A 25,775-nucleotide genomic window follows, 5' to 3' on the forward strand; every position below is an offset into this window, starting at 1 on the left:
TTTTGCTGTCATCATTTTATTATAGATTAAGTGCAAGAGTTGTTAGGTGTGGATAATTAGATTATAGTTTATTGCAATAGCAAGTTGTGCCTTGTTCTCAGATAGACAGCAAGTGGAGAGTGATATATGAAATGATGGGAAGGAAGGAAGAAGAGAAGCAAAGAGTGATTCACAGGCAAAGCCGAGTTTATGTCACAGTTTTTCGTTGCCTTATGGTTCCAAGCGCTGTCACCAATCTTTGCATTTTGTTATTATCTCATGAAACTTGTTTAATCAGCTACCATCTCTCCTGTGGACTTTTTAATGTCTACAGTCTCAGATCAACACAGCCCTGCCCTTCCCATATTAGATTCTTGATGAATGTGTGTTGTTGTTATTCAGCATGGTTCAATGTGCCCCTTTTTAACTTTGAGCACCCGCCCCTTTAAACCTCTCTGCACGTCCCTGGTCTGCCTTGAGGCCTCCTTCTAGTAGGATATGCCCAGGAGGAATCCTATTCAGATGTCTGAACCACCTCAACAGGCTCCTTTCAATTGGGAGAGTAGTGACTCTACTGTGAGCCCCTTCCAAATGACCACTGTTTTTACTTTAAGGAAGAGCCCAGAGACCCTTCAGAGGACATTCATTTTTACCACTTCCATGTACTATCTCATTGTTTTGATGACTACTAACAGCTTGCTGCCACAGGTGAGGGTAGGAACATAGATAAACAAGTAAATCCATAGCTTTACTCTCACACATTCAAACATAATCACATCTGTTAATTATGTTAATACATTGTATTTGTGTCTAAACAAGAAAAAAAACACCACTGAAGTCAGACTATGTTTGCTTTATGTGTGAGACTAGTAAGTCCTTTACCTCTAGCTCTTGCAGCAGTGAATCCAGGTCTGCAGTGGGACTCAGCAATAAACCTCGGGTGTCCTGGATCCAGCCTTTGACTAAGCCTAGCTCTTTCTCAACCTCCTCTCTCTCCCTCAATTCCTGATGCACCTGAGTCCTGCTAGCCCGCACCTGCAACACAAGGCTGACAAGACAAGGAAGAAAAAGATCAAAATAAACAAACACATTTCGGTCTGAATGGGATATTTATTACATTTACTATAAACAAATTTAAGTGGTAAAAAGCAGAAACTCTTTTTAAAAATGAAGATAAACTGAAAAGTAGCCCCATTATCCTTGTACTAGGAGGCTGTAAAACAACTTAAATATCCACCTACCTAAGTTGAACAATTATAGCAATAATCATTATGAGTATAAAGTGGCTGTCAGCAGCCCCAGCAGCAGTCATCTCACCTGTCATACTGCGCCTGCATGCTCTGGATCTCCTGTGAGCACGGCGTCTCCTTGTGTCCGTTCTCAGTGCTTTTCTCCATCACTTCCACCTTGTCATCCTCTCCCCTAAGACTGCAACTTTGTTGCCCCAGCAGAGCCAGTATGGACTGCTCCCTCTCCACTTCCAGACTGAAGGAGTCATGGTACTCCAGGAGACTCTGAAGCGCCGCCCTGGTGGCTGCTTTCTCAACCGTGCTGTCTGGGACACGACCGTGGAGGTCTATGGACACCGATCGTACCTTCTCCATCTGAGGGACAGATGTTTATTTACAGAATTATTCTCCACATTCAGCTTCATGTAGAGCTTGTGGGTTTAATAAAGGGGCTGGGAGACATAATTACTAACATTTTTGTCTGTTTTCACTTGTGATTGCTGCCAGTCTACTTTATGTGGGACAAGACTTTGTGATAGTCAAAGGAATCAGTGGACAAAGAGGATGACATCATGCCCAGTTGAACAAAGGGGCCACAGAAAAACAGTGGACAGCAGGAATGTGCCACATATGAGGAAGTGACAGTTACTTACAATATGACTTCATTTCCTTTTTTAGGAAGAGTGTCTTGTGGGTATTTATGGGAAACAGAGAGCGTTCAAACACAAATTAGGTCAAAAGGCGGGAAAACACTCCATGACACAGTGTTTTGGCAGAAGGAAACAACTGGCCTAAAGCCTGGAGTTACATCACTGCACACCAACTGGTGTTCAGCGGTTACTGTGTTTGACCCAAATTTGCAGACGCATTTTTGCAGAAGGTTAGTAAGTAAAGTCATATTTTATTTACAAAGCACCTTTATAAATAAAACAAAACACTAAAACATCAAAACAAAAAGTGAAAAAGTGGGTGGACCACAGCATTCTTAAAATAAACAGGGACTTAACTGGACGCCAGTGAAGGGTTGATTATAGAGACCACACAGGGACAGACTGAAGACTTGTGACGTACTCGGGTCTGACTTTTGCTTCAGCCATAGCTAATGCTTGTCTTACCTGAACCTTTATCCAAACCTAAAATGTCCCATATTCTCTGCAAGTTTCCGGACCGTCAGAGTGGGACTCTGGTGATTCAACATAAAAGCCACACAATAACAGAAATAACCTAACTGATCAAGCTGAGGCAGATCAGCCTCTTCTGTGTTGGGCAAAGTATGAGTGTTTTTATCAGTGGAGTCTGGTGCCTTTGACAGCAGAATAAAACAAGTCTTCTCTTAGCAAAGGCCATCACATATCACGTAAAGCAAAGAAGTAATAAAATAAACACAGCCCACTCTGAAAATAATATTTTTTATATGATCCAGTTAGTTTCCTTGCTACTCCTGTCTGCTTCACCAACCTGGCAAAGTACAAACTATCATCCACTAAAGCTAATAAATCGACCGTGCACAAGGTTCTGATACAGCCACACTTAAAAAGAGTCTGAGTTGCGTGCTTAACTAGGACTTTCACATTCACCTAAAAGAAACCGAGCAGTCAGAGAGTAGGATGTGTTGCATTTATTAGCTATATGTCTATAATCATTGATCATCCAGTTTTCAGTGGTTTATAAAACTAGAAGGTGGTCTAGTTGTGGAGAGTGCTAGAAAAATTACGGTGACAAGGAAATTTATACTTTTTACATCTTCAAGCTAATAAAAACACATTTTCATGATTTGGGACCTTAAAGTAAACCTTTTCCCTAAAGGTTTACTTCAGCGATTTACAGTGTGGGGACCTGCTCTTTATTCCCCAGAAAGCAGGCCAATACGTGAGGACCACCACACCAATAACATGCACAAAAACCCACGGGTAAACTGTCTCTTACTTTCTCATTGAAGTTCCTCCACTCTCTAGCAGTGTCCTCCAGTGCCCTCTCCTGGGCTCGGGCCACACTGCGGAGATGGGTCCACCGTTGCCATAGCGACGACACAACGTGACTGGTGATAGCTTTGCTGGATTCAGAGATTAATTGCTCCAGCTCTGCTGCTCTTTCTTTCAAAGCATTCAGAGGCATTTCCAGCAGGTCAACATGCGCCACCAGTGACTAGAACCAAAAGGTTATAAGAGATACGACACAAAGCTGTTTAATAAATATGTTCTCCTCAAACATATCATGCAAAACTAAAAGATACAACCCCTGGGAAAGGCTAGATCATTTCTGTAATTTCTAATACAGAATCTCTTTTTCTCTGACACAGTGACCCACCTTGTATCTTTGACACTTGTCTTCTGCTTGGTGGGCGCTTACAGCTTTAGCTGTAGTGAACATGGCCATCCTGCCCTCTGAATCATTCATTTGCTCAACCACGGTCTCTTTCTCACGTTGGAAGGAGCTCCACAGAGCTGCACATCTAAGAAACATTCAGATTGAACATCAATGATGGGTGACATAATAAAGAAACTATGCACAACATCATTTTAGGTATATGGAATAAATATAAACTGTATATGTATACTTGATATAGCACACACCTCTCCAACACTTCTCTGTAAGTATCCACTTGCTGTTTGACTTCGGTGCTTCTTAGCTGCATTGTGTTTACTTTTTCTCTGAGCCCACTCATCACTCCTGCCTCCAGAAAATCCACCAGCAAGGGATCTAAAGTCCCGAACTCCTGTAAACCAGTTTTGAAGTTTTTTTCCTTAGCTAAAATTTCTTCCAGATCCTGTGCACAGTCTGCTTGGTTTTCGAGCTCCACCCCTGCGGTGGCCCTCTGAAGCAAAGCCGCAGCGGAGTCTAGCCATTTCTGCATGGACTGCAGAGATAAGTGGTGCCTCTGGACCAAGGAAAGCGCTTGATCCACAGCCAGCTAGAATATGCAAAAGGTGATTTAATTAACTTCTTTTTCTGGCCTCCCACAAGATTTTATCTATGTAAATGAGTTGATAGAGAAGGGCACAGTTTAAACATTAAACCACATTTTTGCTGTTAATGTGTAAAAATGTCCTGTTTTTAAACTTACCAGTAGTCTTGTTTTTATAGAAGAAGATGCTAAGGATATATTTGAAATGTTTTAACCTCCCCAAGTTGATTAATATTAACAGTGAGGGAGGACATGACACTGAAAGTAACATTTAGAACTTTAAACCATGAATGATGGCTCAGGAATACTGTGGACAATAACTGAGGCAGTCATTTCCAGATGTATATCAATTACATTTAGTGCAACGTCACAATACTATCAGAAAATAGCTATAAGGTGAATTAAAGCAATCAACAAACATAATTACATACTTGTTTTGCACAAATTCCTTGTTGGACTTCATCTCCCAGCCTTCCCAGCTCCTGCAGTTTCTCTTCTACATGGGAAGGAACGGTTGCTTTCCTGCTTTTGTACTTTTGCTTTTCTCGTGCACCCAAGACATCAACGACCCTCAGTCTACTTTTCACTTCTTCCTCCTTGATTTTCAGTTTCCGCACTTCCTCGTGTATCCTCTCAATTTTGACCTCTGAAAAGGTCAAAGGATCCTTCGTTTTGTCTTTAACCATCCTCAACCACTCGAACACTTTCTCAACAGCTCTTGTGAAGTCTTCATTTTTTGCGACTGTCGTTTCGCTTTCTTCAACGAAACGCTTAGCGTCACATCGTAAAGACTGCAGCGACTGGAGCTGCAGACTAGTTTCCTGAAAGGCAGCAGCATCAGTCGTAAGACAAAGGTTTTGCATCTGTTGGTTGCATTCTTCAGCCTGAGAGTTCACTCCATCCAGATTTTCCAGCAGTAAATAAAGACTTGAGATTTTATCTATGGCACTTACTTCTTTGTCTGATTTCAATTTCACCAGCTCCTCTTTAGCAGACTGTAACTCTGAGTCTAACTTGGAAAAAACTACTTTGTGTTTAGATAGTATTTCCAAGCAATCATGTAAGTGTTTGATCTTCTGATCAATTCTCCTTTTCAGTGTGTTGTGGAGACTCACAAGCTGCTGTGTCTCCTCAGCTCTGTAGTGCTGACCTTTACTGAGGAAACCCTCATTTTTCCCGTGCAGTTCTCTAACAGCAGGGCTAATATGGACTAAACTTTCATTTATATTTCTGTATTCATTAACTAAACTAACAACTTCCTCCTCTTCAATACTGATAGTCTGCTTCTCCAGATTGTCAAACTGCTCCTGAAGCTCCTCCAGTGCATTACGAGTAATATCAAAGAAAGTGCAGAACTCTTTCCGTTCTAGGATAATCTGTTGGACCCTGTCTTTCTTCTCTTTGGCTAGAGCTAGGATGGCATTGTACTGCTGTGGCAGGGCATTGAGCCGCTCATCCAGGTAGCAATGGTCGATCTCATTCAGAGTAGGGAGGATCTCCTGACCTATTCTTTGGACAATAAGAAGGAGGTTCTCATACTCGGAAGCTTGTTCTAGGACATTTTGATAATTGGAAAGCTGTGACTGCAAATCCGAGCTATCATCAGCAGTGCTTAAATTGATTTCCGGAAATGTTATGTCATCTGCTTGTCTCAGCCACTGACAAGTCTTGTCTAGGTCAACCTGGAAGTACTTCCTGGAGGTCAAGGCTTTCTCTAAGGCTGCAAGACGCTGGGTAGTCCTCTGGAGAGCAGTTTCAAAAGCAGACTGTAGCTCCTCAAGTCTTGCCAGCGTTTCTGCTCTCTCTTTGTCAGTGGCATCTCTCTCCAGATCGCGGCCTTGTACCCAGAGAGATGCCAGCTCCCTCTGATAAGCTCGTAAGCTGCTCTGAACACCTCGACATCCAGCAACCTGCTTTGCCAGGTCCTCAGGAAGAAGTGCTATGTGGTCATCTATCAAGGCCTTCCTCTCCTGTTGCTGTATCCAAGATAATGCTCTCCCCAGGCCTTGAAGGAACTGTGTCCTCTCTGTGAAGGCCTGAGAGGAAGACAGAAACATCACAATTTATTTACAAATGGACTTTGGCAGGATAAGCAGAATTTATTTCTTGGACTACCTGGTTTTTCTTTGGGTCTTTTTTTTCTTTCACCAGACTAATAGCTCAGGATATAATTAGCCCCTTTAAGGCATAATTAAAATGTTATTTTCAATCTAAATCATAAGTCCAGCTGTTACCTTACTAAGGTACTTCCTCCTTTGGGCAACCCGAGCCCCGAGAGCCTCCACTTCAGTCTGGGCTTGTTCAACGAGCTCCTGCAGGCGTCTCTTTTCACTCAGTCCCAGCCTGGAAGCCACAGCTTGAGCTTCCTTCACTGCCTGACCGAGCAGCTGCTGACGGGCCTCCAGCTCTACACATACGCTCAGGTGGTCAAACAGGAAACTCTGGGCCAGATCGGGGGGTGGGCTGGTTTTCAGGGCAGAGGTGAGGGCAGGCCGCTGCTCCTCCACCCACTCTCTGGCATCTCTCAGCTGATTTTCCACTCGGGCAAGATCCTCTAGCATCTGCGCAGAGTCCTGGATCTTCTGCTGAATCAGCGATTCCAGCTGTGCCCAGCGCTGCTCCAGATGACCCACCTGATGAAATACAATATTTCCAGAAAATGTGTCAATATTACTTCGACTGTGTGATCACATTAGCATATTGCTGGACACATACAGTTATAGAAAAAAATAATGTCCTCACCTGTTGTTTGACCAGCTCCTTGTCTAGCAGGCTAAGTCGAGGCAGGATAGCTTGTCTCTGGTCCCTCAAGTCTTCCAGAGTTTCTCTTTGCTCCTCTAGGTCACTGGCGAGCTTCCTGAGTGCTTCTAGATGCTCACTTGTACTCTCTGTGTCAGCCCTAGTAACATATATACATGAGTTAAGGGACATCAGGGATATAGTAATAAAAATGTAAACTTTTGTCTCTATTGCGGTAGAAAGACTAATGAAACTATGTTGTGTATTCATATATATAGCTATTTCTGTATATACATAAGTGGATGCCATGCAGAGAATGACATTACAGCCTTGATAAAAACAAAAAAGTCTGATACCTAGCAAGGTAGTCCCATTCCCTGGATACTTGATGGAAAAGTTCCTCTACAGCAACAACACTCTCCTGGTACTCTCCACTTCGCTGCATGTCCTCCCCCCGCAGGGCTTCCAGCTCTTCAGCCCGCTGGCCCAGGTCCATCCAGCTTTTCTTCAGTCTCCTTATCTCCTCCAGGGCAGGAGAGACCTGTCCGTCCATCAACCTGCCGATGGCTTCATGCAGACGTGTTACCTCAGATTGTTTCTCCTTAATCTGCTGCAGGAACTCCTGGAAGAAAGATAAGAGTTGGTTTCTGGGATTATTCTGAGCAGCAACTCAAATTGTATGATTTTAGCTAAAAGAAAACTCTTTGAAAAATGTAAATGTAAAAAAATGTAAAAAAAAAAATGTAAAAAAAGTAAAATAGTAAAATCTAACCTGGGCCTTGTCCAGCTGGTTCTGTGCAATCTTAGGCTCCAGCTCTGCAGGTCTCCTGGTGAGGTTCTGAAGCTGCTGCTCTGTCTCTATTAGCTGGGTCTCCAGATCTGCCTTCTGCTCCTCGATGTCTCTCCAGCTGTCGGCTACCTCTTCACAAAGCAGCATACGCTCCTCAATCTAGACACAACAATAAAGTGCAGTCATTTCACGATGGGTATATGAGCTATAAACATGCATGCTGAAACTTGTACTCTTTTGCTTAAAAGCTTCTTAAAGTGAACTGACCTGCAGTTTGACCTGTTGGATAGCTGCTGCGGTCTCCCTCACCCTCGGCTCACACAGGTCACACGTGGCGCACACAAGCTGGAGGTAAGTGCCAGCCTGCTCCTGCAGAGCCCGCTCCTGCTTCACCTGTTTGTATATAGCTGTCTATTAATTTTATTGATTTTACTGGTTGGGCATATTATATCCTCACTACATCCTCTCTCACCACGTTGCGGAGCGTCATTTACCTGGCAGGAAACACGGCGCCGAAGCGGCTCAAACGCTCAAAAGTTTGATTATACTTTACGGGAACGGATGACAACCGGGCAACTTGCAATACTTGCAAACAACTTGCAATACTTGCAAAGTAGATAATGAATGTCATGTTTTTAATTCCGCTCCGGACTCGTGAATCTCAACCCAGCAGCAGCAGTAACGTTTGCACGTCCTCTCCTGTTAATGCGGCAGGTAAATAATCAACTAACAGTGCATATTATGTTAGCGCGATCTGCCTTATTACAAAACCTGCCATTACTGTGCATTTAGGTGACCATGATGAGAGAGACAGACAGAGTCTGGCTCAGATGCTGGCAGTTCTCGCTGCAGTCTACCGGTAGCGTCTCCTTTCAGGTCAGGATAGACGAATGTCACGAGCAGTGACTAAGTTTGTGGTAAAAGGCTTGCACAGCAGATGCTCCGATTTTCGGTAAGTGAATGTGTTTAATTGTAGGCAGGGACATTACTGGATATTCTTGTGTAATTGTTACAGAATAATTTATATTATACTTTGTTATTGCTACAGAAGAATATTTATTTTATTATTTTACATTTACATTTTTTTTTCCTGGGGACCCTGTGACACCCCATTGAAGAGCCGTAGGCTGGATCTCTTAAGATCTCACGGTTGGGTTTGTAAGGCCATGTTACTCCTAAATTTCTATCTTGTTCAAAGAGAAGATATAAAACAAAGTTCTAAGCTAATCGACCTTAGTGTTCTCCTTTTTTAAAAATAAGAATCGATAAAGAATCGAATCGTTAAACAGAATCGAAGATGGAATCGAAATCGTGAAAATCTTATCAATACCCATCCCTAATACTTACTTTATGTATGTATGGTTACTAACCTGCTGTAAAGCCTCCTCGAGGCTGAAAGAAGGATGTGTAGGAGGCTCTGGCTCTTCTGACACAGAGTTCAACCACGTCTGGCACTGCTGCAGTGTGTCCTGCAGACTCACATGTCTCTGTAACTCATGATCCAGACTCTGATACACCTGTAATACAGAAGAAGCTAAATATAAGTGCTCCTATTGACGCACCTCTGCATGGCAAACCATTTAAATGTTTTCTGTTTTACCAACAGTAGCAGAATAAACACATGCAAGAACACGGAGTGAAAACAACGAACTGTTGGTAGACGACACAGTGCTACAATGCTTTGAAGTCAAAACCTATGGCCAAACACAATGACAGATTAAAACCCAAATGATTAGGCAGTTTTTCATTGTTATATTTAACAGGTGTTGAATGTGGAGGCGTCCATGCCTTCCAGGGGAGAGCGGAACAGCAAGGTCTGATTGACAGTGTTAATATGAGAACCCGAAAGAGAGGAATAACGGGGGGCAACTACTGGCAAAATGCCCAATGTATTTGGCAAAGGCTAGAAGGCTGGCATGGTGGCAAGTGGCAGGCAGGATATTAGAGCTGTGCTGCGCTGGGACACAGTTGGCAGCCATCGTAACACTTGAGGCGCAGTTGTAGAGAAGCCAGCAGTGTAGTGATAAAGTGTGGCTGGATCACACAATGCCAGATTGGATGTGTGAGTGGTGGTAGAGGTAGTGTCTTGGGAGGTGAGCTATGATGACAGAACAGACGATGCCAAAATGACAGAGTGGGGCTGGATTATGGGGGCTCGCCAGATTCGCTGAATGGTGGTGTGTGATCATTTTTGGCTCAAGCATGAAAAAGTGGAGCTGACAGGGGATACACGGAGATTAATATGGCGAGATTGAGTTAGTGATTTTGGCCGGTGGGGTCTGTCCGCATACGGCTGCTGTTGAGCTCCACTTTGGCAGCCCTAATTGGTTGTGCCCTCTACGCTGGCAGTAAAGGGCTGTCTTAAGAGATGGGTTTAAGTGTCAGAATGATTTAGGATTAAGTTGCTGTCTAATCTGTTGGAATATTAACGGAACTGATATCTAAACCATGCGTTTCTGTGCATGCACGTCTCGTCCAAAGGACATCCAAGAATTACTTCATGAATGTGTATTAACCATTTCACTGCTCCATAGACAGACAGACTATCTGTCTTTCTCAGCTTCCCACAACTCCCTCCCTTCTCCTCCACGTTCCCTCCCTCCCTCCCTCCATCTCTCCATCTCCTCCTCACTCACTCTCTGCGCTGTGCTGCAGATGGCAGAGTAGCTGTCTCTGGTGCCTTGCTGGTGTGCCTGGACCTGCTGTCTCAGCCTGCTCTGCACACGGTCACTGCAGCCTTCCATCAGGTGGTCTCCTCGCTCTTTCAGGCCTGCCAAGCGATCCTCAAACCCTGCAATTTCCTCCATGATGGCCTGTGGAGGATAAAGTAACCACGTAGGATTTTATGAGAGAATCTCCAGTGGAGATATAATAGCAGATGAGCTTGTACATTTGTGATTTGAGCAGAGTGACCACAAAGAGCTATTAAACTGTCTGGATTAAATGATGACTAAATCCAGCATCTGTTAAACATTTAGACTGAACCTACTAAAAGAAAACATTTCATTATTAATATATTACTTATGGTTTCATGTCCAAAGCAAAAGTCTGATATTTTTCCAAATTAATTGTCGTAAAATTCACTATTATTGCCAAACCCAAACACCATGCCAATCACTTATGCCCAGCAAAATGAGGTCTGAGCAGTATATCGATGGGAGACACTGGGATAGCCGGACGTTCCCCAGAAGGGACTAGTCCCATCCGGGGAACCCCAAGGATCCCCAGAAGGGACCAGATGTGTAGGGGGGAAAGCAACAGTGGTCCCAGTGGTAATTGGAGCACTAGGTGCAGTGATTTCCAAGCTAGGCAAGCGGCTTGAGCAGATCCCAGGAACAACGTCTGAGATCTCTGTCCAGAAGAGCGCAGACCTAGGAACCTCAAGCTCCCAGGCCTCTGGCAGAGGACCCAAGCTTCAAGGATAAAGACTGCCCGCTGGGGTAAGAAGGGAATTATATATATATGTATATGTATATGTATGTGCCCATGTGTAAAAGAGGCATAAGTAAAATTTATTGAGAAGACAGTAACCCTGGCATCCTATATGCAACAAAACCCTTTCAAATGATGATGACACTAACATCAAATAAAACAAACATCAAGTAGTAGTACAGGCCACAGGGGATCATTTTTGTCCCCCAATTAAGGCGATTTGTCATTAAATACAACCAATAAATCCAAAAACAGCAAAAGTGAAATATTTTATTTGGGTACCTTGTGTCTGGCCAGCTGTTGAGTGGCTGCCTCCAGGCTGCCGCTAATACTGGGATCAGGGGTCACCATCCTGCTGGACATCTGCAGCAACCAGCGCTCCACTTCCTGGAGTTCGTTGTGGTAAGCTTCCTGTTCCTTCACCTGGCCTTCCAAATTCTCCACATGAGCCTGGGCCACACAGTTCACAGACAAACTATACTGATGACAATGCATATGCAACAGCTGGGCAGGAAAGCTTCTTTGACACTGAGAAGCAACAGTGTTTTGTTTTTTATCAGAAGCTAGTTTTACACAACTTTTTAGAAACATCCACATGCACTTAATTTATGTGAAGCTGATTCCAAAGTTGCTGCTCTGCCTGCATGGAAAGTACATTAGTTTGTCCTCTTTTTCAAAAAGAACTACTGTCATCTGTGTACAGCTTCTCACCAAGGCAGTATTACAAAGTCCAGTGTAGTCCTTTTGTAGTTTGCTTATTTTATCTCGAATGGAGGGGTAGTGGACAGAGGAAAGTAGAGCGTCGCCCTTTTCCAGCACTGACTTGATGGCTCCATCATGGGACTGAACCATCTGCAACAGAGCCTAAAACACACAAACAGACAAGCTTTATCTTCAGTATCTTCCGCACAATAGGGTATGCTATGTGGCGTTAGATGTTAAGCTTTTTTTTTAATCTAGTTTACTATTAATAGGGTTTACTTATTAATGCCAACTGCTGTTAAAGCAGCCAATAAGCATCTGTCATTATGACTCTGGAAAATGGTCAGCAATTATTTAAAGCAAATCTACTTTTAAAGTTAATTTTCAGACATGCAAGGTCACTCATGTGGTTCATTATGCTAATATTAGTCTTGCTGAATTCGCCAAAGAGAAAAAAATCACTTAGTGTAAAATTAATCCAGATGTCCCCCTCACTTTTTTTATACTATACCTTATACTTAGTCAGCTGTGCTCTGCGTTGATACAGCTCAGCCTTGGGCTCCACTGGCGTACGAAGCAAAGCCTTGGTTTCCACCAGCCACTGAGCCTGAGCCTTGTACCGGTCCTGGAACTCCTTAGCTAGCAGTAATGCCCGCTCAAGGAAGCTGCGCTCCTGCCTGAGGCCTCCGGCTAACTCCTCCAGCTGGGAAAGACGCGCCTCTACTTCTCCTCCTAAACTTTCAGCTGCAGATTCATTCAGGAAGCCTGCCGCCTGTTCTGCTCGCTCCCTAAGTGATTTCAGGAAGCTGTGACCGTGCTGGAGCTCAGACTGGAGACTCTGGGAGAAAGAGAAAGCATGAATAGAGCTCACCATGGGTCCTGCTACTGTGTTATCACCATTGCTTGTTACTAACTGACCTTCAGCCAAGGCAGTTTACACACTACTGAATGAAAGAAAAGAGTAAATCATCCTCTTGGATAAAATAGATTTATATCATAGCTTCACTGACTTTGAGGCTGGCATTCAATACAAGATCACTGATTCCCTTGTCCTTCACCTCCGGTGCTGTCCCAGTCACCCAGACAAGCCTTACAGTGCATTTGAAAAGCTTTGAACTCATCGGGTAGGCTGACACCTGCATGGTGCGATGTGGAGAGGACTGGGAGGTCATGTTGGGGAGAAACCACAGTGAATAATATGAAAGGAGGACCCAATTATAACAGGCCCTTAACAGGCACAAGTAGCTGCAGGGTTTCCAGGGCAACCATAACATGCCACACACACACACACTCACACCTCCACTCTATGGGATGCCATCTAGCTTTCATCATCAGTCTGTTATTGCCTTCACTTCAGCAATCCCGGATCTCCAGCTATGGCTGTTGGTAATATAATATAACAAGAGCCGCGTCTGTCTGCACACGTCCATGCTTCCCGCTTAATGTGATGCTCCAGGCTCGCTCGTCACTCGAGTAATGGCGTTCACGCTTTATGGCTTTAATGAGCGACACTGACTACATTTCAATTTCATATAGTTCTCTGTGTTTACCAAGAGCTAAAAGAAGAAATCTGCAGTAATTGCAGTTACAGCACTTTAGTTTTAGTGCTGAAAAACTCATTATTGCCTCTTCATCTCACACCTGATATCAGTTTTCCATCTTAGCAGCAGCGGTGGTTGTTTACATGTTGAATTAAAGTTGCAAGATTTTGTTCTTCCAGAATCTGAAATAATCAGTGACTTCACTTAAGAGAATGATCAGAATTTGGTGCTCACAATCTGTCTTTGCATCAAATAAGTTATCAGCGTAAGGTTTTAAACTTGCATAGGCTCATATAATTTAATAATTCTACGGCTTCCATATAGCATAAGGCAGTACAGTCTTGTGAACAATGTATATCAGGTCTTAAAGACATCATGCCCTTTCTGCTGTAGCTGTCTTATAGCACGTCAACCCAATTATCCCAGTCAAGTTCCTTGTCCACCTGCTGTAACTGGTGATTCTGCATCAGTGCCTGGGCTCTTTTATCTACTGCACTGCATCTACTATGGATCTGCCAACCATGTTTAGCAGTTACATTACCTACTAGAAGGGGAAGGACATTACAAAAATGACCCTTTAAGCAGTTTAGCAGTCTCTGCCGTCAGTGCATGAAAAGCAGCGAAACCACAGAACAGAAGGAGCATGTTTAATTCTGCATAGCTCAAAATTTTGTTCAAATTAATTAAGAAGCATATGTCAATTTCTGTGCTAAACTAAATGCATTCATTATTCCCAGTTACAAATATGGAATTAAAAAATGGGGCGATTTACCTTTACCTTTGGGGAAAAAACTCTGACTGTGTGCATCAGAAACCATCAGGGACTCTGGGGAGGATATGACCTTGAACATTTATGAAATGCGAATGAAATTAAAAATTATGGAGGGAGGAGAAAGGGGGGGGGGGGGGTGCTTATTAATGAGAACCAACCCTTTTCTATTTTGCATTTTGCCTTGTTTACATGTTTGTACGAGCCAGTCATTTCAAAATAAATCTTGTCAAAGAAAACTACAGAGACGCTTCAGTTGAAGGGGACAAATTAAATTATATGTTACATTCTACATGATCACGATATGTACAATGAATTCACAGCACATTTACAACTGAGGTAGTCCATCATTACTGTATGACTCACACTTTGACAGTATCAAATAAAGTCCAAATCCAACTAATGGCCCTTGACACAACTATTGATTACTGGTCTTTGTGTCGATGCATAATCATCCCTGCTCACTGAACAGCCCTGTAGCTCTCACTGCAGGAGATGAGCAAGCGCTCGTGTGTTATATGCAGTGCTGGAAGGACACATGTGGTGGCAGCATGTCTTCAGTGCATACGCAGAGACAGAGCATCGATCCCAGACACGGATTACTGCAAAGACTGCACCAGATGATCTATTGTAAACATCTATGTTTGGTGTGCGGGTGTGTGTGTGTGTTAAGGCTGTTCTGGATGTATGTGAAGAAGACAAAGAGAAATGAGATATAGCGATGGAGAAGTAAAAAAAATGCGCGAGGACTCATAGGTTTGCTGCAGCTTGTTAGTTAGCACTTTGGATGGGTTTTATGATATGAAACGAGTGTTTGAGGAGAGAAGTGTGTGTGTGTGTGTGTGTGTGTGTGTGTGTGTGTGTGTGTGTGTGTATTGAAGCAGTAAGGGCACTGCATCAATTACAGTGTCTGTGCCAGCAGGCTCCTGACACCGGCGCTTCTTCATCCTCTTACACACAGTGGGAGGTCTCCCCCTGCTACCACGCTTCCTCTAAAGCAGCACCCGCTTTGTCTTCATAAAGAGCCGATCGATACACACATTCTCACCCAATCCTCTACACACTCGATTTGAACTATGCCAGGCAAACTATAGTGGTGATTCTCTTTTTACAGTGTGTGCATTTCTGAGCAGGGCTACCTCCCTCAAAAGCCAATTTGATGAAATGAACATAAGAGAAAGTGCTGCAGTCATTTTCTCTTAGGTGAGAGCGCTGTCCAAATATTATACGAACAATGAACGCTTTTCAAGTTTTACAGGAAGCCTATGCATATTTTACCGGCCATTTTGCAGCTGCCAAAGAAAACTGCACAAAGGATTTGTTTGCTGGCTTGTGAAATTGGATTCATATGAGTTTGTGCTCAAATTCTTTGACATAAACAGTTCAGGGAGGTGCATTAGGTGCACCGCTGCACCTTCTATCCAAATGCATCACTTTGGGTCTAAACCGTGGAGGTTTAGAAATGTAACAGTGAAACTAAATAAACATACCTCTAGTTTTTTCATCTTCTTCTCCATGGCCGCCTGGTCTAGAGGTTCAGAAGTGTCAGTTAATGCTGTGAAGCTTTTCAGAGTCGAGCCAAGCCACTCGGTGAAGGACTTGCAAAGATTCTCTGTCTCTTCAATGCTCCTCAGCTCCTCTTGTAGCTGTTTGATGGTGTCCTGAAAGTAGATTAAATCGAAGGTCAGAAGAAAAAAGTTCCAGAAATGTTAAGTTTGGATTTTTAAGGAGGATAAATATCTTACTATGATACATAAAAGCTCTGTCTGCCTGAAAACTCTGTCTAGACGATCAGGAGATGAGCAACCAAACTTGGCACACACATAGATCTGAAACCCCTGAAGGGACTTATCGAAATCAGATACTATGATATCCATCATGTTGCCTAGCAATGGGCTAAAAATACCTATTTTTTCCATTCATGCACCTATAACGTTATGTTAAAGTATGTTTCTTCTTCTTTCTTTTTTTTACCACAGCATCTACCCTATATCCACAAAAGGTGAATTATGGATGGCTTTTAATTACCTGTTTTTTAGTCTTTATTGACTTAAAACCTTATGAAAGCATCCTATTGGAACATCTAATTTATATCCCAAAAAGTTGAATTATACATGGCAAGCAACAGGCTAAAACCACCCATTTTCTTCATATAAATGTCTTAAACCTCCCTTTCTTTCATAAACAACATTAGTCCTTCCCGGAAATATTAAGTCGACTGCTGTAGGTCAAATATAAATTGAGGATAAATGACAAAAACACAAACAAAACAGATTTCGTGTTTCATATGTCAGAATTATTGGTGAGACTCTTCAAAGTCTAACATTATATTTCTTTGGGGTAATTCTAGAAAACACTGCCTGTATCCTTTCCTTTTGAAGGTGTGATTTTTGCCCCAGCAGCAGTCTAACATTAGTCACCAAGGACCACAAGCTCTCTGATCAGCCATCAAAACAGAAAATATCCGTTTCCCCTCTACTCTTTCATCTGCTCAGTGTCAATAGCTTCACTACAAGGAGGAGTGGGTTTTTATGCTTTTGACGCATTATCCACTTGACTGATATTCTGAGTCGATAACACCGTGAGGATGGAGAGGGTTTCTTGCAGGTTTTGACACATTATTCACTCAACTTGCAAATCCTGTGGTGAGGAGCTCCAATTAGCTGATAGTGCTGAGTGCACACCTTTTCTGACTAGCCAGAGGTAACAGCTTCCCACCTCAAGCCCATATGGCCCACACTTCACACGGTATAATTACAGGCATCCACAGTTTGAGAGGGATGTTATGTGTTTGCATATGTGTGTAGGCACGACTGTAAAGTATATGCATATGTGAGACAATTTTAGCAGGAAAGGAAGGGTGTGGGCTGTACGGAGGTGGAGAAACAAAAGTGAGGGAGTAAAGGGGGACAAATGCGCACATACGCACACTCAGATGTGTTACTGAAGGTGTAAAAAAAAATCAATGCAGTGCAGGCAAAGCTTTTCCACTCCTGGTGCAGGGTGTGAGATTGCTTTCTGTAGCGTTTAATTACAGCCTTAGCTCCAGACCAGCAGAGCCCCATTGATTTTCCTTTAGTCCCCCCCCCCCTCAACCCAGAGGAGAAGACAAATAGAGAGGCTGGATCTGAGTATACAGAACAACCCCGGCAGGGGTAACACGGATAACTCTCAAAGCTACTTCAATGGGGTGTTACAGAAACAAAGTCAAAACTCTCCCAGGAGTAAATTCCACAGTGAGGGAGAACAATCATGTGTGAAAAACACACTGTGGGAAGAGACCCCAGAGGCAATGCATGAAAAATTCACATTTTCTAAAATATATGATTGAGATGGTAACGCAAATTTTTTTTTAACCTGCAGCCAGCTTGTTTTTAATTCTTTTTATTTATTAAACTCACAATGACACCTAGGTCTTGTTTACACATTTACATATCAAGGCTGGCAGTGTAGGCAATAGGGTGGATCCAAAGAAGCAGGTAAGAAAATCTGGTGAAGTGTTTTAAAAAGCTGTGATGACAATGGAGAATTAGAGGTAAGCAATGTAACAGATACAGTCACCAGGCATGGTGGCTCTGAGAAAAGAGCAGCTGAAATTGAGCCTTTATGAATATTGAACAAATAAGGAAAACAGGAACAGGTGAGACATTTGTGATTTATACTTCTGCAGCGGTAATGAAGCTATGTGTAGACAGAATGCTGATTGGTTCAAACTCTGCTTGAACAGGAAAGGCAGTGATAATAATAAACCCAGAGTAATAAACATCTGAATGGAAGCACAGACAATGGTTGCTTCTGATGCTCAGTTTTAGTTCACTGCAAAGAACTTCTTTGACTATTATGACTTCTGATTTCATGGCTGCAAGGGCGACACTGAAGGAACAACTTTAGCACAAACATGAACAAAAGCAGTCCACATTGTAGTACGCTGATTTTTCTACACTGCCCTCAAGTGACAGCACACATCTACAACATACTGATGTGGGTTGCAAAGCTCAGTGTAACACCTGCACGCTACAAAAGCAGTACCGTGCTGGGAGCTTAAGTGGTCGGGGTAAATCAGGTGAAACCGAGATGGAAGCAGAATCTGTGAGTGAAGAAATGCATGAACTGGCAAAGTGCGCCCAAAGGCAGAAATATAAATACATGCAGGAATGTAGGGCCTTTACATTACAATATAAAACATCTTGAGGGGACTGTGTTTGTGAAATGGTGTTAAATAAAAACAAACAAACAACTGTGACATCACACTGTTCCTGAGTACATTTGGAGCAACAGAGGAACAACTGGGTTAGCAACACCACAAATGCTGAAAACACCACAACAAACCCCTCATGTGGCTCACTGTTAAATAGATAAAGGATCTCTGAAAATGCAAAGCACCATTAACTGAATATAAAGGCAATATTATTATATTAAACTGCAGATAATCAAGAGCGCCAAACCTGTATGTTGAGCAGCAGGGAGTGGTAGCGGGCAGTGAGCTGAGTGGCCGTAACACTGATACGACTGCTGATGTAAGTTTCCTCCAGAACCTCCTGGGCTAAAGATGAAAGTCCATCGACTTCACTCTGCCGTGTGAGCACTGCCTCCAGACACCCCTGATCACAAGGGACACATAAGTTTTAATATTTTAGTTACATACTGCCAAAGCTATAGATGATTTATATGTCAGCAAAGTTCATTTAAAAGCCAGGTGTCAGAAAACGCATTACAAGCAAAACAATATAGGGCCTAGAAGGACAGAAGGGTGTGTGTGTGTGTGTGTATGGGGACCAAAAATTGGAATTTTACTACACTTGTGGGGACCGACAGCCCTTATGGGGACCAAAATCCCAGTCCCCACAACTTTGAAGGCATTTTTGAGACTCAAAAATGGAGTTAGTGGACACTTAGTGTCAGGGTTGCAATTGGGTTAAGGTCAGGTTTAGGGTAAGAGTTAGGTTTAGACTTTCTTTTTTGATGGTTAGGGTAAGTGGCTAGGGAAAGCATTATGTCCCACAAGATATGAATCCCCAACGTGTGTGTGTGTGTGTGTGTGTGTGTGTGTGTGTGTGTGTGTGTGTGTGTGTGTGTGTGTGTGTGTGTGTGTGTGTGTGTGTAAATGCAAGGAAGGAAAATACTGAGACTCTTTGGCATCCTGACAGTGGCAGGAAGCATGCTCCAGAGGGAGGAGACCAAGTATGGGAAATACTGCTGTTTTATTTGAAACATGACAAAGTGATGCGCTGTAGTATAAAGTGACACAATGCTTCACAGCTTACTGCATGTGTGGCTGTGTTTTTAGGTTAGTTTGCTTCTTCTGTGTCCTGAAATGTAAATCACGAAACTGTGAGCTTGATATTCTTCTGTTTGGTTTTCAGTATAACCAGAAGGTACCTCTGACTGAAGTGACCAGTGAAATAAAAAAAAACATTTGTTGAAATATTATTAAACTATGGTATTCCATATGGTGGCTGGGATGGGCTCCAGCCCCTCCAGCGACCCTGAATTGGATTAGCAGAAGAAAATAGATGGATGGGTATCGCTAAACAATTTCCTGGCTGGGGGAAGTAGCTTCCTGAAGTCTCTACATCCTGGCCCCCAAAAATAAATTCTTCTAATAAGACAGTATGTTGTTCCCTTTTGAGCTTTACAGTGTTGACAGTTGCATGAAATATCAAGGGCCTGTATCTTATATGGACTGCAGCAATCAGGCCTCTTTCTCACCTGGAGTTTCTTCAGCTGAATCTGCTTGGTGGTTGCGTCTGACCTCCGATTACTTCTGATATTAGCTACCCTCTCCATCTCCTCCAGCCACTGTGCCAGGCTCAGGAATTTATGTCCCATCTGCCTCAGTCGGGTCAGCATTGAGTGCAGCTGGCCTTGAGTCTCCTTTAGACGGCTCTGATAGGCCGCCCACTCTCGCTGAGCGGTGTCCAGGGCTCGGTCCTCGATCTGAGGTATACCCCAGGGGATTACTCTCTCTCTGCTGGTGAGCACAGCGGAGAGTAAGGCTTGGCCATTTGAACAGTGCTCCTGCAGGTTCTGTGAAGAAAATGAAGAGTCAAGAACAAAGTAAATACTGGAGGTCACTGAAGACTTAAAACATTTAGAAAGGGTTAGGTGTTAGGTGCTTTACTTTTGAAAAATACGACTATGCGTAGGCAGGGTTAAAAGTTTGCAGCTATTCTCTTCTCTGATCATAACCATATAGAGTTGACATAAAACTCCACAGTGTTTCTACCTGTAGCTGCTGCAGTGTATTCTCAAGTGTATCCACGTTTCCCTCTGGATGGGACAATGAGGCCAGAGAGGCCTGCTCCTTCTCCAGCCAGTCCTCAAACACATGTAACCCCCTTTGATACTCTTGATGCACCAGCACCAGCTCCTTGGCCTTGCTGACTGCATTCTGCAAAAAATAAACAAGACGCAAACATTAATGGATGAAAGCAGTTCAAGCTCAAAGAGAAATATGTGTAATGATTTTACAATAATTATTAGGCAAGTCAGTAAAATTTTCAACAAGTTCATGCCCTTCAGTATTTTGGGGAATATAATTAATAATAATTAATTTCTGAAAAAGCATGAAGCAAGCTTTTAAAGAAATACACTCAAACTATTCGGTTATTATTCAAATGCCTGCAGAGGAAAAAATGAAGCCGTATGTTCTGAGTAAGCACCTTAGCCTTTTCTTTGAGGGAGTTGTATCTACACTGCAGCTGCTGCACCTCCTGCTGTGTCGTGTGGTGTTCAGTCATATTGGAACCCTTTGTGGCAATAGTCTCCAGAGGACTGCTATGACTCAGTACTTCCTCATAGAGAAGCTGGAAAGAAAGGAGAACCCATAGATCATTGCAACTGGGATGCTCTGAGGTATAAATGTAACTGCATGAATCTAAAGCGGATAAATGGCTAAAATTTTAATTAAATTAAAATTACAGTCAGGCTAATCTAAATACAGAGTTTGGATAGTCTACAGTGGCATTTGATACCTTGGTCTTTCCCAGGTTAGCAGTCTTGTCTCTCATCTCAGAGTACTGTCTGTCTGAGCAGCTAAGCGTCTCTTCAACCCGATCCATCCACTGCATAAACTGACCCACATCCTCTTGATAGCTGGTCCACTGCGACAGAGCACCTTCCAGCTGACTGTGACCATAAATAAGGCAAAGTTAGCACAGAGGGAACAAACAAGATTCTGAACAGCTAAATCTAATAATCCCTTTAACCTTTCAACTAGCAGAAATCCATCAAGGGAAACTAGGCAGTTCCCAGTCCCATTTATCAAAGACTGACAGATTAATTGCCCCATGCTCACCTTTTACACTGGATTGAGGCAGACAGCAGTGAGTCCCACGAGTCTTTGAGGTCTTGGATCTGTTTGCGAATCACCGGGACTCCCTCAGCTGAAGTGTTCCTCTGGACTGCCTCTCCCCGCGTCAAGAGCATTTTTAGCTGGATCTCCCTCTCCTGACGGGCAGTTAGTAAGGCCTACAGATAGAGGTGAACACACAGACAGAAAATAACTCTCTAAAGGGTAAAATGCATCTCGCCCTGTTTCTTTCTAAACCATTAAAATAGATGCAACATATCTACAGATAAAACTTGTGTCAAGTCAGAAATCTGCAGTTGTATGGTTTGTAAAATAAGCCTGTGTAATGTTTACTTCTGAAAATTTTAAACACAATATCTCAGTTACAGGGAGGGCTCAGTCACACAGGCCTAGAGACTGGTCGGCAACAGGGCAACACCAGTCTCTATTCTAGTCGGTGGAAGCTGGAGGTTTCCTGCTGTCGCTGGGTGAAATCACTTGTAAAGACGGTGCTGACTGATAACCTTCTTGTGATTGCTTTGGTCACTAACAGATTGCTGCAATCCTCCGTTTCTTGCATGGAAACTGACTTATCTGCCAGCACTCTACAACTTCTTGGTAGGTGGCTGTGAAATTGTGAAGTCTGTGACGCAAACAAGAAATGGAGAACCTTGTCTTGGTTTCAACGGTAAGGCATTACTTTCACGGCTTATTGTTTTTTTTTTAATTACACTGCTGCTTGGTTGTTGGTTGCAGCTGTTTGCTGGTAATTTGGTATCTTGTGTGCAACATGCAGGGGACCACAGCAATCTGTACAGCTCTCCGCAACAAATTTAATCAAGCTACAGCAACCACACGCCAACTTAATAGGGAATACTCATTTTTGTTCCTAGCGGCCAGCAAAGAAAAGTCTTGCTAGGAAAATGTGCATGAATGGACTTTTTGTGTATCCCTTTAAAGAACTCCATCCATGTCTTCCTTCCTTACTTCAAGTTGTAACATCCGGTCCTCCAACAAGCCCTTGTCTGTAGTGGTGGAGATGCAGGTGTTGAGGACCCGCTGAGCCTCACACACCCAGTCCTGGAGCTCTTTCAGTCCTTCAGAGAAAAGGCGGTGTTCCCCTACAATGCGCTCAATCCTGGATGCCTTGTCCTGTTAGATATTAAAGTAGAGTAATGTGACTATATTCCTCAAGTCTTTCCTTACCAAAGAGTTTAACATTACACGTGTTTCCAGTGAACAACAACAGTTTCTTCATATTTTTCTGTGTTCGTGTTTGAAATTACAGCCTTGTTTTCCCAGATAGACATCTCTAGAGACTCTCCCACCCACATGTTATAGCACAAGAAAAAAAAACGCATTGTGTTTTCAGTCATCACTCATACATCTGCAACATCTGTGGATCTGCAAAGCGCAGAAAGTAAAAGCTTCAATAACTGGTGGCAATTTTTGAAGTGTTTTCATTCCTGTTTCCACGTCTAGGATGGAAGAGGACCTAAAAATAGCACTTCACTGGCTGGCCAGCAAAGTAAATAAATCCCATTCATCATCGCCGGGGTACTCTCATTGTCCCGAGGTAACAGAATGGTGCTCTGTGGTCAGCGTAATATTTTGTTCTGTGATGTATCAAATTAATCATACGAGTGCGACCACTTTAATGAGAGCTCCACAAAGGTCAGCTTCTCAAGCAGTGACACATTTCAGCTGTGACATTTCAGAAGTGCTTTAGTGGATAAAGGTACGCTGCACAGTCTTGGCCCTTTTATGCTGATGAGGCTGCAAGCACAAGGGCGTTTTAGAGGTAAGAGAGATTACTGAGCTCAGGTAAATTACTCTGGGAACCAGGTCTTCCCTTGGAGACATGACTAATGTGCAAGGGGGCAGCAGTCCATGACACGGCAGATCATACAACAAAACAGCGAACACCACAGCTGGACAGAAAGCTCTTTAGTGTTTATCAAGAGCACATGGGTTAAGCAAGGCACATTTCAGCACACTGTAGCAGTCTGTGATAGAAGCAGAGCATAAAGAGAGGAAAGGCTAGAAATAAGGTTACAAGGCGTGAGCGGTGTTACCTTGGTTAAGTTGCTGAGGGCTAGGTATTGTGCTGACAGCTGAGATACTCTGTGGACGAAGCCCTTTCCGGCTGCTTGTCCCTCCCAGAGTCGATGAGCTCTTTCCCTCAGCCTGCCCAGCTCTACCTCCTGACACGCCATCTCCTCCAGCACACACTAAGCCGATGTGAAGCAGGCAAGTGGTGGAAAAACAGAGACGGAGCAATTGGATGTTGGTGAGCGCAGGGTACAGAAAAAGTGATGGGTTGGAAAGTATGGTTGTGTGTGAGCACCATTAGAGGTGAAAATGAAACAACAGAAAACATAACATTTTTCATGACAGCAGAGACACGAGGCACAAGAAGCGCAGAGGAGGAGGGATATGGGATTAACATGTCACAAGTACACACTAGAGCACATCAAAATACATGGATAAAAACAGAGGAACACGAGCATCAGCAGTATTTCTCCTGATGTTCACTTTTACATATAAATGCTGTTATTAGGTTAGACACCACAGCAAAGAAGAGGCACAGGAGACACGGCTGATAACGTAATCCAAAGACGGGTTGTATACATGTTAAAGGGTAAGGAGGATTTTCCCTACATGAGTTCAGAGACTGAAGCCTGTGTGTTTTATTGTACTTCAGGTGCTGTGGGAAGAAATGTAATTGCTTGCAGGGACCAGACAAAAGGCAATGACGAGAAGTGCTACAGTGGGGGACAGAATAAATATAAAAATAGCAACAATGATACGAGCAGAGCTTTGAGATGGGTTTGATTTTTTTTTTTTCCTTTGTCAGTTTTATCTTTTTTAACGCTTCATGCCTGTCTTCCCTTTTTGTCTCTGCCAGACGTGGCAGAGGCTGTTATCGCATCCTGAAAAAGGCCTTTTAGCCACGCAGTGCTTCAGCTTTGACAGAAGGAGAATTAATTAGATTTCTGGACTTTTCTTCTGACTATTGTGTCAAGACGCAGCTCTATTTTGATCCAGTGGTGCTCGAAAAATGTAATTAGGTCCTTCTCTTCTCCCCAGTGAATTGAAATTGTACTTCAGGGATCCATATCTGATGGAGAGCTGACTATTTAGTATCCTTGGAAAATCTACTTAATATTCAATTTGCGGTGTAATGACAAGGTTTATTTGAGTGAAGAGAGGAAATTAGAAAACATCAGTGAGAGCAGCTGAGAAGAGAAATGTAAAAGGGGCAGCCTCACTAACGTAATGCAATTTAACAGTAAATGGACCCTACAGTATTGATTAAAATGTCCTGATGTACTGCTACAGGGGTGGACTAACAGATTGACCCTTCATCAGCCACAATAACCGCAGAAGTAATGTCATTGTAAGAGGACTGTAATGTCCAGGGAGAATCATGAGCACGACTGTGGGCTTCACAGTACCTGTAGTTTGCTGAGCTCCTGCTTCTTGGCTGGAAGGTCATGTAGGCGAGCACTGCTCTCCTGAACTCTGACCTCTGTGCTGTTCAGCCATTCCTGCAGAGGCTCAGCACTGGCCTCAAACTCTGTCATCTGGGCCTGCAGGTTCTGCAAATGTGAAGTAACTTGTTAAATACACCTTTTGAGGTTCTGAATTTGCACAAACTGTACAAATATCAGAGAAAGTGAGCACTCTGATAAAAAAATGAAACTAATGATTGCTTGCTTTCTTGCACATTAAATACACATTGATGTAATTTTGCAGCCATCTGCTAAGCACGGAAAACAATGCACCAACCTTGAGAGCATCTTCTCTCATTTGCAGGTTATTCATCAGGCTCTTCCAGTCTTCTCTCGCATTTGCCACCTTGGCCTTGATTCCCTCCACCCTGTCCTTGGACACTACAGCCATCAGCAGCTCCCCACTGGCTCCTACTGTACTAAGCCTGGCCTGGCCATTCTCCCTGTCACTCAAGAACTCCTAAGGGGATACAGTACACAGACAAAGACAAAGGAGCAGTGACTATTTAACTGAAGCACGCACACAAAGGGAGAAGGGTGTGAAAGGAGGGGAAAAAAAGACTGAATGACTATCCCAAACTTCTTCTTTTTTTGCCTTTTGCTGCAGTGCCTGACGGGTAACAAAGCCATTCTCTACATTGTCAACAAATTTTCTCTCAAGGTCCCAGAATGTGACCCTACATTGTGAAAAGCAGTAATTACATTAGATGAAGTCATTACTAATTCTACATGCATATGAAGAAGTGGCCTGACCCACAGACGCAATAACAGATAAGGGAAGTCAATGAGCCTGAAATGTGTCTGCTTTTTTTTTTCTTTTTTACAAAGCGCCTTCATACACACCCACCGGCAATGTACACACACATATTAGGATAAACACGCA

The 25,775-nt window shown here is 43.2% G+C and overlaps 1 protein-coding gene across 1 annotated transcript in view; it reads right to left on the bottom strand.

Moving 5' to 3' along the window:
* The window catches only part of syne1a (spectrin repeat containing, nuclear envelope 1a), a 131,232-nt gene that overhangs the window by 49,675 nt on the left and 55,782 nt on the right, over positions 1-25,775 (bottom strand). Inside the window, exons 58-84 of the mRNA XM_086264230.1 lie at positions 25,170-25,352; positions 24,836-24,979; positions 23,453-23,608; positions 22,365-22,529; positions 21,384-21,556; positions 21,061-21,214; positions 20,749-20,892; positions 20,313-20,477; positions 19,796-20,113; positions 18,532-18,687; positions 15,577-15,747; positions 12,288-12,614; positions 11,786-11,938; positions 11,357-11,524; positions 10,279-10,455; positions 9,013-9,159; positions 7,910-8,035; positions 7,625-7,801; positions 7,209-7,474; positions 6,856-7,012; positions 6,348-6,746; positions 4,545-6,149; positions 3,782-4,119; positions 3,516-3,660; positions 3,135-3,353; positions 1,297-1,583; positions 862-1,027 (exon numbers count right to left, since the gene is read on the bottom strand). Of these exons, the coding sequence (XP_086120356.1) occupies positions 862-1,027; positions 1,297-1,583; positions 3,135-3,353; positions 3,516-3,660; positions 3,782-4,119; positions 4,545-6,149; positions 6,348-6,746; positions 6,856-7,012; positions 7,209-7,474; positions 7,625-7,801; positions 7,910-8,035; positions 9,013-9,159; positions 10,279-10,455; positions 11,357-11,524; positions 11,786-11,938; positions 12,288-12,614; positions 15,577-15,747; positions 18,532-18,687; positions 19,796-20,113; positions 20,313-20,477; positions 20,749-20,892; positions 21,061-21,214; positions 21,384-21,556; positions 22,365-22,529; positions 23,453-23,608; positions 24,836-24,979; positions 25,170-25,352 (6,786 nt within the window). The remainder of the gene's footprint in view (positions 1-861; positions 1,028-1,296; positions 1,584-3,134; positions 3,354-3,515; positions 3,661-3,781; positions 4,120-4,544; positions 6,150-6,347; positions 6,747-6,855; positions 7,013-7,208; positions 7,475-7,624; positions 7,802-7,909; positions 8,036-9,012; positions 9,160-10,278; positions 10,456-11,356; positions 11,525-11,785; positions 11,939-12,287; positions 12,615-15,576; positions 15,748-18,531; positions 18,688-19,795; positions 20,114-20,312; positions 20,478-20,748; positions 20,893-21,060; positions 21,215-21,383; positions 21,557-22,364; positions 22,530-23,452; positions 23,609-24,835; positions 24,980-25,169; positions 25,353-25,775) is intronic.

This window comes from Aulonocara sp. 'chitande type north' Nkhata Bay, linkage group LG15 (assembly GCF_057382095.1).
Source record: "Aulonocara sp. 'chitande type north' Nkhata Bay isolate Kocher_YH1m ecotype deep benthic linkage group LG15, A_spYH_male_GT1.1, whole genome shotgun sequence".
Classification (NCBI taxonomy): domain Eukaryota; kingdom Metazoa; phylum Chordata; class Actinopteri; order Cichliformes; family Cichlidae; genus Aulonocara; species Aulonocara sp. 'chitande type north' Nkhata Bay.